General features: G+C 40.1%; 1 protein-coding gene across 1 annotated transcript; it reads right to left on the bottom strand.

The window, feature by feature from the left end:
• Positions 1-584: 584 nt before the first annotated feature.
• POLR2H (RNA polymerase II, I and III subunit H) lies at positions 585-10,716 on the bottom strand. Its single transcript, XM_063441113.1, has 6 exons — positions 10,697-10,716; positions 3,911-4,002; positions 3,737-3,820; positions 1,413-1,506; positions 1,228-1,311; positions 585-879 (listed from the first exon to the last, which is right to left on the bottom strand). Exons 2-6 carry the CDS (start codon positions 3,981-3,983, stop codon positions 762-764), a joined length of 453 nt encoding a protein of 150 aa, XP_063297183.1. The 5' UTR covers positions 3,984-4,002; positions 10,697-10,716; the 3' UTR covers positions 585-761.
• Between the last annotated feature and the right edge of the window lie 384 nt (positions 10,717-11,100).

Genomic DNA, 11,100 nt, shown 5'->3' with positions numbered 1-11,100 from the left:
TAACGGATTCCTTGAATAATAAACCCCAAAACAGGTCTCTGCTCTGATAATTGTGCCGGGTCACATGACCGGGTCTGACACACATATAAGGAAGCTGCCTTGGAGCGTGCAGCGTCAGAAACACTGTCAGGTTGGGGAGTGGCAGCCAGGACAGCCGCAAGACGCCGCAGTGATGGGGTAAGCAAGGGGACCTGACAGTAAGGGTACAGACATTGCAATTGAACCTTCACCTTCAGCAATACAGGCACGGTACTACTTTGGTATAGGAAAATCTCATGAGCTCTTTCTTTTCTAACACTCTTCCCTTCAGACTGTGCATGGTGAATGGCTACTGTTCTGTAGAGGATTGTTAAAGTGTCCAGTGTCTTTATGGTCGTATGTAAGAGTCTATCAGTTTGGGTATTGTCAGTACAATAATAGAACATTAAAATCTAGTTGAAAATGACTACTTATCTGCATAGTTTATTTATTTATTTATTTTTTTTAAAAGTCATATTAGAAAAACATATTTTGTCATTTTGGCAATGACTGCGACTAAACAATCTGCTCAGTGCAGTCACTATTTACATAAACTGTGCAATGGCGAATAAAGATACTTTATTTACATTTTCTGAATATTGTCAAAATAACCAATATAAAAAAAAACAATATTTCACTAAATACAAAATCGATGGACATGAATTCCAAGTAGAGTGTGAGTCCAATCCACAGCTCAATACTGTGCTTCATGCTATGTATAGTTCTTCACGTTTTCTCATTTCTCAAAATGCAAGCTTTTTCATCATTAGATAAATACGAGAATCTACTTCAAATCCATGCAAATTGTTGGCATCTCCCTGGAGCCTCATCAGTAGTCCTCCATACGATACATATGCAGACCTAATGGTAAGACAATATTAGGAAGTGTGATATACACTAGAGAAATTATGCAACAGAGAGCAGAACACAGGTGTATTTACTAAAATGAGAATTGTCTGGAATTCAAATGGAACTTCAAATGTGAAGAGAAAGTAGCTGAACCGGAAGCATACCTGAGATTTTTCCAATTTGACTATTTTTGAAATTTACTTAGATTTCCCGACAATTCTCGTTTTAGTGATTAACGTTGTAAGTCAAAGAAACAAGCAACTACATTAAATAAAAACCTTACTTCATTTTAGTGATTAATATTTTAAATAAAACAAAGGAGTAAAGGAAAGGAGTAAATGTATTAACTAGAAATCTTACAGACGAGTAGCAGCTTCCGTAGAGGTTTCATCCCCCTCTATCCGATAAACCTTTCCATACATAACATATTCAAATTGGTCAGCTCTGAGAAAGAAGAAAAAACAAAATGAAAACAACCGCTCAAACAGTACCAATTCCCCCTCTTCCTTATTAATCCCCAACACATGTGCACAGCATTATGGTACCTGGAGGGTCGATCATCCATTGGATTGTATTCACCATCATCTAAAGTTCCATCCTCATACAATGTGCTGGCAATAACCAGTCGAAATTTGTCCCCTATGAATAGAAAAACCATACACAAAGATGAGAAAAAAGTATAACCTGAATTCAGTGCTTGTCTAAAAAAAACCCCCCAAAAAAACAGAAAAAAATTCTAATGGGCACTGAAAAATAGACTATGAATAAAATACATTAAAAAAAAAATGAAATAGACTACTAACAATCATCATACATTATGTTCCATAGCATATTGGCCTTTCTCATACAATGGTAAAGAAACCACTATAAAGCACAGTAATGCATGTACACTGGGTCTGTTTCAAAAAGCAAGTTAAAGGAACACTATAGTCACCTAAATTACTTTAGCTAAATAAAGCAGTTTTAGTGTATAGATCATTCCCCTGCAATTTCACTGCTCAATTCACTGGCATTTAGGAGTTAAATCACTTTGTTTCTGTTTATGCAGCCCTAGCCACACCTACCCTGGCTATGACTGACAGAGCCTGCATGAAAAAAAAAATGGTTTCACTTTCAAACAGATGTAATTTACCTTAAATACCGTACATACTTGAGTATAAGTTGACCCGAATATAAGTCGAGACCCCTAATTTTACCCCAGAAAACTGGGAAAACTTATTGACTCGAGTATAAGACTAGGGTGGGAAATGCAGCAGCTACTGGTAAATTACTAAATAAAATTAGATCCCAAAAAAATTATATTAATTGAATATTTATTTACAGTGTGTGTATATAATGAATGCAGTGTGTGTGTGTATGAATGAGTGCAGAGTGTGTGTGTGTATGAGTGCGATGCAGAGTGTGTTTGTGTATGTGATGCAGAACCTTGGTGGGGGGTGGGCATTTTTATTATTTTTTTGTCCATAACATTATTATTATTATTTATTTTATTATTTTTTATATTATTATTATTTTAATATTTTTTTTTCAAAATATAATTTAAATTATTATTTATATTTTTATTCTCCCCCCCCTCCCTGCTTGTTAGCTGGCCAGGGAGGGAGGCTCTCACTCCCTGGTGGTCCAGTGGTGTGTACTGTGTAGGAGGGGGCTGGCAGAGAGCATTTACTTACCTTTCCTGCAGCTCCTGTCAGCTCCCTTCTCTCACCTCTGGTCCGGTCAGCTCCCTCTGTAAGTCTCACGGTGTGAGTGCCGCGCGGAGCTCTGACCCCGCGGCTCTCTCGAGACTTAGGAGCTGCTGTAAAGGTAAGTAAACGCTTCCTGCCAGCCCCCAACAGCCCCTTGTCTGTATTATGGCAATGTAAGTTGCCATAATACAGACACTCACTCGAGTATAAGACGAGTGGGGGGTTTTCAGCACAAAAAATGTGCTGAAAAACTTGTCTTATACTCGAGTATATACAGTAATTGTATCTCAATCTCTAAATTGAACTTTAATCACATACAGGAGGCTCTTACAGGGTCTAGCAAGCTATTCACATAGCAGGGGATAAGCAAATCTTAATTAAACAGAACTTGCAATAAAGAAAGCCTAAATAGGGCTCTCTTTACAGGAAGTGTTTATAGAAGGCTGTGCAAGTCACATGCAGGGAGGTTTGACTAGGGTTCATAACCAAAGGGATTTAACTCCTAAATGGAAGAGGATTGAGCAGTGAGGCTGCAGGGGCATGTTCTATACACCAAAACTGCTTCATTAAGCTAAAGTTGTTCAGGTGACTATAGTGTCCCTTTAACAATAATTCATGCAGTTAACATGTTTCTTCAAGCCCAATATACACACATGGTAAATAATTTTGTACTAACACAATGCCCCATACACATTCCTCTCCAAACCACAATGCCCCATACACATTCCTCTCCAAACCATGATATTTTTTTCCAGGCAGAGAAACAAAATTCTAAATAGCACAAGGACTAAGGTTAAATGTGCCCTTCTTTTCTCACTGCAGATGAGCTTTATGGCTCAAAGCACAAGGATGCATTATTTTAGCAGCCAGTGACAATAGGTGGGCTCTGAGAACATTGCAGGGCTTCCGTCCAGGGAGCAATCATGCCTACATTGAGAAATTACGAGTATATTCTTGTGATATGTTTTTTACATAGTCCAAAACACCAGTAGGTTGTCAAGGAACGCTTTGCCAAACCTGGCTCATAGTTTCCAAGCAAATCTGTCAGGCTCTGACATATATAGGCAAATAACTACTCAAGCTCATAATTTGCACCCTCTTATGTTCCTCTGTCATATTAGATTGCTGTTCATTAATAAAGGATTGCAAAATAGATTTAGTCTTGTACATAGCAAACTTACCCAGGTCCATAGGGTACATCTGGATATTCACATCAAGGATGAGATCCATCTTGAAAGATTCACTTTCACAATGTAGACGTGAAACTAGAGCAACAAAGTTCAAATGGATAGACATATGGTTATAAACTTGAGGCCAAAAAAAAAATGACAACCACAATTACAGCGGTCACTCACCTCGATCAAACTTTCGCCCTTCAGGATCAATGTCCTTTACATCAAAAATATCTTCAAACAAAATACCTGCCATGGTAGAGCCTTACGTGAAGCTGTGAAGAACATACAGATACGATACATGTTAATTAAAAGGCACACAAGACAGATATGTAACGGATAAAGAAGGGGATTGGGAGAGACTATGTGGGATGGACAAAAATATACTAGTCTATTCACGAAGAGTTTATTGGTAGCCTAATGGTGTTTAGGTGCCCAGATTCTGTTGCTTCAACCAATTGTTTTCTATGTGAACTCATTTAGCGTTTCACAAAAAGTAAATCTGGTAATACCAGCTGGCATTGTGTTACTGGTTAAAATCTATCACTCCTACTAACATTTACAAACTCAGCTTTTCACAAACAACGCATCCAAAACCTTTTTGGCCTTGACTGTAAAGAGAAAATATTTTTGGCTTGGTCACCCTTGGTAAACATTTAGTGGCTACTATGATGTTTTATGAGTGAGTTCTTCTAGATTCAGCTTTATGTTGATAGGACACAGTGCAAATCATGCTGAGGATCCTGACAGTTCTTTGCTTTAGCCCGACTCACAAATTTACAGATTCACTCGGTAACATCCACAGATATAAACACATACAACCCAGATTTACACTGAGATATACACACACACACATTTACAGATGCACAGTTGTAAACGCAAGTCATTATTGTATTTTTTTTTTTAAATCTGAAAACCATTAATGAAAATAAAAATTCCACCTTCTAATTTACTTACTACTGTGATGCAGGGGGTGGCTTCCCTTGAGTTCCATGATACCTGCTCTCTAGTGCTTCCTGCATGGCTGCCATAGAATACTTTGAGGTAGTGACATAAGATCACTTTCTCCCAGCACTGCTGCAGAGGATGGAAGAGGGTGCAACTCATCCTAATGGCAGTGTCCCCTATAACCCAGCCTACATGTGCCTCTTTGTTGTGTGTTGGCTTACAGGTTGCACACCATGAAGGCCGACCCTGATATCATGACCCTCTGGAGAATCAATGCGATCCTTATTTGGGTTATAATCATGTTTTTGCCCCACTGCTCTAAAGATACACAAACCTAAATTCACACCCTACCTCCCCTTTACCTCATCCCCCCCCCCCCACCCCCCAAAAACAAAAACCTGATACCAAGGACATTCAGCCAGAAGGGTTTTTGCACAAACCTCATTGATGCAATCAGACCTATTTAAAAAAGAAAAGGCTGCAAGATGCCTTTTTAATTTGATATATAAAACAGACTCATAAAAATAAGATCAACAGAATAAAGCCAAATGAAAGTAACCGAAGTTGTTCAAGCAAAATTGTTGCTTAGTGAAGAGACTCCATGTACCAGACAGACACATTAAAGTTAGCACAGATGGTGGAGAACCCTGTTGAATGGCACAAAGGAAAACAAAATGTTACAGTTGACGTCTATGCCGCATGAAGGGCATTAAAAAACATTGAGAGAAAATTCCATATACATCTTGCCTCCCCATAAGTAATATAAGTTAGGTATTGGAGCTTCCACCAGTATGCATAGAAGCTGTTGCTTTATGAAGTAGACAAGTAATTTAAAAGTGTTGCACTAGAAACAATCGTAGAGCAAAGGCTTTGGGTTCAACCAGCTGTAATAACATAGTATTGATGGTAAGGGTAACTGATGTCTTGCAGGCTATCTGTACTGCAACTGTAATTATTCCTCCGTGTCATGCACACACGTGTCCAAAGCCACACTGGGTGGAAATAAGGAAGAACTCCAGAAGTACCGAGATATTTCTTGAATGCTGGCATCCTGCCAGCAGCCCACATATTATCGCAGTTCCGGTACAAAAAGTATTTTATATTTTCATACACACACATATTGTGTGTTTTTCTAAGGAACTAGAAGATCACAGGAAGCATGGAAACTCTGGGGTCAAACGGAAGTTTTGCCTGGGTCACATTAAAATGCTTGTATAGCAATGTACATGGCTGAATGAATTCATTCACTAGATGAAAAGTAGGAAACTACGTATCTTAAATGAGAAGTGTGTATTCCAATTATGTATATTGTGTGAATGTGAGTAATATGCTTGTTATGCACATTGTTCTGTGCTTGTTGTACTAAGGTAATATGTATATTAATGAAAAAATAATAAAAGGTTATGTCATGAATATATGGTTGTGAAGAAACACCATAAAACTGTACTTTTTATCAGTAGCCTGTAATGTTGTTACATTCACCACGGCTTTGTCCGGGATGTGTCTGACTAGGAGGGAGAGGATCCCACCACTGCCACCAGATGTGGCGGAGCTCCAATTCCTCGGCTGGGTATCTCCACCAAACAGCCCTCCTAATCCTGCAAAGTCTTCAGTGATTATAGTATATCCACCCAAACATCAGTCAAGACTTGATAAAGGGTGAAAACAAAGATGCTTTATTAGGGATTCACACACAAATTTATACCCAGATTTCCAGCATGGGGTCGGTGAATTAAACAATAGTAAATCCGCCCAGGTGCCTCTGTGTCTGGGAGGTAATATGAGAAAACACTGTTACGTTAACTAACCTCTAGGCACATAGGTACCTGACAAAAAATAAAACATGGTAAAACAATAGTAACCCCCACACATTTGGTATCCCCAAGCACGCATCTTGGCAAAATAGCGCCACACAATAAAAGATTTGAACGGCAGTGGCTGAGAGTCAATCTGGCCTGAATAAGCGCTGTTGTCCAAGAATGCGTATCCAGCTGTTTTATCGGGTCAGGAGGCTTGATTTAAGGGCACCTAGGCTGGATGTAACTGCGGAGGGGGGGAAGAAGCCATATCCGTGTAATTACGCTATTTTAAGTACAGTTTTATGGTTTCATCACAGTTGTGTACTAGTGTGTTCCAAGATACCCTACATCAGAGAATTAAAGGATGACTATAGTGTCAGGAAAACAAACTTGTTTTCCTGACACTATATAACCCTTAGATCCCACCCTCAGGGCCCCCCCTCCGGCTGGGCTGGAGCGGTTAAAACCCCTTGAGCTACTTACTTAAATCCAGCGCCGGGCTCCCTCGGTGCTGCTGACCTCTTCTCCCACTTCAACGTCAGCTCCCAAGTGGAGCAGAATGCGCATGCGTGGCCAGAGCCATGCGCGCATTAAAAACGCCCATAGGAACTATGGACTTCTGCACACTGAATGCGATTTTTGCATTCAGCGTTGCAAAAGTGCCTCTAGCGGCTGTCAGGAAGACAGCCACTAGAGGTTGGATTAACCCTATGTAAACATAGCAGTTTCTCTGAAACTGCTATGTTTACATCTGAAGGGTTAAAACCTGGGGGACCTGGCACCCAGACCACTTCATTGAGCTGAAGTGGTCTGGGTGACTATAGTGGTCCTTTAAAGTGAATTTGTAATACATAAGAATAGAAACAAGGAGATGTGGAACTAGTGTAATCACTTATTGTTCCCAAGCCTGGAACTTGCCCTGCATGGCATGGTTTAGCCAGGCTAAGCTAATGAAAGCTCAATGCAGGAGTTTCCAGACATCTATAAAAGGAAATGATAATGTACCAATCTAAATCAGCATTTGGTTTTACGATTTATATTGGGGGCGCCAGGGCAACCCTTGCACCAACCCTACTACAGAGCACTGTGGTGATTACAGTGACTCTAGTGTTCTTTTATGATCTTCTAAAGCAATATATACAATGAATCACTATTATACACTGATCGGCCACAACATTAAAACATGATTAATAATTTGCCATGGCACCTGTTAAGCTTTGGCATAGGTTAGGCAACAAGTGAACCGTTAGTTCTTGAATTTCATGTGTTGGAAGCAGGAAAAATTGCATGCAAATAGATCTGAGTGACTTTGACAAGGGCCAAATGATGATGGCTAAATAACTGGGTCAGAGCATCTCCAAGACACGGCTTATTCCCGTTATGCAGTGGTTAGTACCTATCAAAAGTGGTGCGAGGAAAGACAAGCAGTGAACCGGCATCAGGGTCATGGACACCCAAAGCACATTGAAGCACGTGGGGAGTGAAGGCTAGCATGTCTGGTCTAATCACAAAAAACAACAGTAGTTTAAATTGTTGAAAAACGTAATGCTAGCCATGATTGGAAGGTGTCAGAACACACAGCGAATTGCAGTTTGCTGCCTACATGGTGCATAGCCTCAGACTGGTCAGTGCCCATGAAAACACATGTGCACTGCCAAAAACGCCTTCAATGGGGACATGAGCGCCAGAACTGGACAACGGAGAAATTAAAGAAATCTGCCTGGTCTGATGAATCATATTTTCTTCTATATCAAGTGGATGGTTAGGGGTTTACCTTGGGAAGAGAGAACAGCAGGATGCACTATGGGAAGAAGGCGCCTGGGATTTGCCAGCCCATTCAACAGCAAGGGAGAGAGTAGCCGTTCAGCTGAGGAACAATGGAGACGGGCAGTGAGGGAGTTAAAATCTTAAAGTTCTTCTTGCTCTGCTCCCTGCTGTGATGCCGGGATATGACATCACTCCAGCCCCAGCAACATTAAATGGTGAGCAGGATTGCAGAACAAGAAGAGCTTGAAGATTTCAGCAGTCACACTGGACTCCTAAAAGTAGAGAGGCTGGGTGGACTTTAAAAAAACAACAAAAAGATCATTTGTGAGCGTGTGAGAGAATGCGTGCATCTGTCAGTGAGTGAGCGTGAGTCTGAGTGTGTTTCTATACAAAATGCAGTTACAAGAAGGATGAAAGTACCTTGAGTATCAACAATTTGTTTGGTGTATTAATCAAACCCAAGTTTTGGGAGATTTTTTAATGTTTAAAATGTTGACTTATATGGCGGCATATATGGTAAACTGTAACAATTATTAGGGATAGACCAATTACCGATTCCGACGAGTTGTTATTCTGCATATTTCAGATAATTAGTTTTGGCCTTGTAAGTTATTGATATTACCACTAACTTACCTCTCCCACATCGAGAACTCAAGCAAATGATGCACCACAGTGCAACCTCACGTCACCCTTCCCTGTCCCCAAATGAGAAGCACAGATGAAGGCAGGTAGGTGAGACAGTGATTGAGCAACTGTAATGCACTGCGCTAGCTACCCATTAATGAGAGGTGTGTGATTGTGGTCAACAATCACACTATCCGTAACAGCACAGTAAGTGCTGGGATCTCACTGATCCCTGCATGTTCCAGATTACTGAGAGTGATAACAGTGTGCTTGTTTTCAAAATGTTTAGTTAGGGCCAAATTTGTGTAGAAATTGTGTTGCTTTTTAAAACAAAATATTACATTTACAGCCATCAGCACCACTTATCTGCAATCAGCCCAAAAGGCGACAAATAATCCTAATTGGCATCGGCTCATATTGGTCGATTCCTAATAATTATAGAATACTTAATGTTACGCTAGTGATTTCTTTTTCTGCTTATTTAGTTGTAAAGTTTCATAGAATAAAGATAATTTTATGGTGTTATTAAAATAGATTGAGGTTATATGAACCATTAAACCTCAAATAATAAGGAATCTGAAGTATCAAATTGAGGCAGCAAATGTTTTGTGCGGCAACAAGGGTTGCCACCTGGCTGGTATTTTACCGGCACAGCTGGTATTTGATTCACTGTGCCGGTATTTTTCTTTGAAGAGAATGTTCTGCAATACCACCAGGGTGTGCAGTCCTCTCAGGAAGTACTAAGAAAACCCATTGGTGCTTGGGTGTGTCGAGAGGGTTGAGATGAGATGTCGCAGTTTGTCCCTGCAGTCTTCACTGATAAGAGTCTGCATGGAAGGAGCAGGAGCTGCAATGGAAGCATGGCAGTAGGAGCTGTGTCTTGAGAGCAGCAGTTTGTGTGTAGTTACCAATCTGTGTGTACTAAGCAGTCTTTGTGTATGTATTCAGGAGTCTGTGTGGGTGCACACAGCAGTTTGTGTGTGTGTGTGTGTGTGTATATATATATATATATATATATTCAGAAGCATGTATGTATGTATACAGTCTGTGTCTGTTTATTCAGACATCTATATAGAATATCCATCTGTTATATAAATGGTATACACACACACACACACACACACACACACACTAACATACACAGACATTGTAGACACACACTCAAAGTATACAGACAATCACACAGTCAGACAAAGGACAAACATTGTAAGTAGTTTATTAGTAATTTGGGGAATTTTCTACTTCCAAATGTTCTCATTCTTTTATGTGCGTGCCCTGTGATGTCACGCATAATTAATAATGCAAATAAGATGGCCGATATTTTTTTTCCTCCAAAACAGGTGGCAACCCTAGTGCCAGCTTCACAGACCAGGTGTATTTCCATGGTTTTTTTTTTGTTTGTTTTTTTAACCATCACAGCATCAGCACGAACACGAGAGATGGACAAGTTAGTATTTGAATTGCTCCATAACATTTTAAATAATTTTCTCTTATGGAAAATATACAATAGAAGTTGTATTCAAATTGTTGCCAGACTACAAGGCACCATGCTTCATCTATCCACCACATGTATAAATCATAACACACAGCAACTGGATATCGTTAGCACGAGCTCCCACTAAGCTCAGCCACCCAAATGGCTGGCTATTGGCATGGCTGGAACTGCACTCCGCTGTAGTGTGACTGGCAGTGACTTCCACTACAGGTCAGCATCCAGCAATGCTAACAGCCAGCTACTCCCCGCATGGAGCCCGCCATGTAATACAGACACACAGACATTATGTAGCTTTAAAAACATGCGATCATAGTTTATATAGAAACAAGCCCATACCAACGCTCTATGTGTCCTGCATGCACGCCGCCGGCACAGCACTTCCCTTTCCGGTAAAGTGCGTCACTTCCGGCACATTGACGAATCAGTGGAAGGCAGCAGTTACAGACACGTGACCGCGCTGGGCGCCATGTGCTGCATGCAGTCAGGAAGCCGGTTGTTGTGTTACACTGAGAATGAAGGATGGCTAGTTTACATCATTGTTTTTTTTTTTCGACATTTATTGACATGATTGTAAACTCGTATCTCAATTTTTCTTCTTTTAGATTTTTTTTAGCCTTAAAAAAACGTTAGTTACTAAACTAGTCGGGAACTGACCAGTTAACTTCACTTTTTATAACAAGAGGAGTGCATTATGTATTACATATTATATATACACAGTGTATATAAAACAAAGGTAATTT

The sequence above is a fragment of the Pelobates fuscus genome, chromosome 2, assembly GCF_036172605.1.
Source record: "Pelobates fuscus isolate aPelFus1 chromosome 2, aPelFus1.pri, whole genome shotgun sequence".
Lineage (NCBI taxonomy): Eukaryota > Metazoa > Chordata > Amphibia > Anura > Pelobatidae > Pelobates > Pelobates fuscus.
This window is presented reverse-complemented; position numbering and strand designations above follow the sequence as displayed.

What these genes read in the sequence shown, in the direction of transcription:
- POLR2H (XM_063441113.1), bottom strand. Translation starts at nt 3,983, where the DNA reads ATGGCAGGTATTTTGTTTGAAGATATTTTTGATGTAAAGGACATTGAT. An exon ending in ATGGATGATCGACCCTCCAG is followed by an intron (nt 1,312 to 1,412) that starts GTACCATAATGC and finishes CTTCTTTCTCAG; the next exon opens with AGCTGACCAATTTGAATATG. An exon ending in ACGGAAGCTGCTACTCGTCT is followed by an intron (nt 880 to 1,227) that starts GTAAGATTTCTA and finishes TCTTACCATTAG; the next exon opens with GTCTGCATATGTATCGTATG.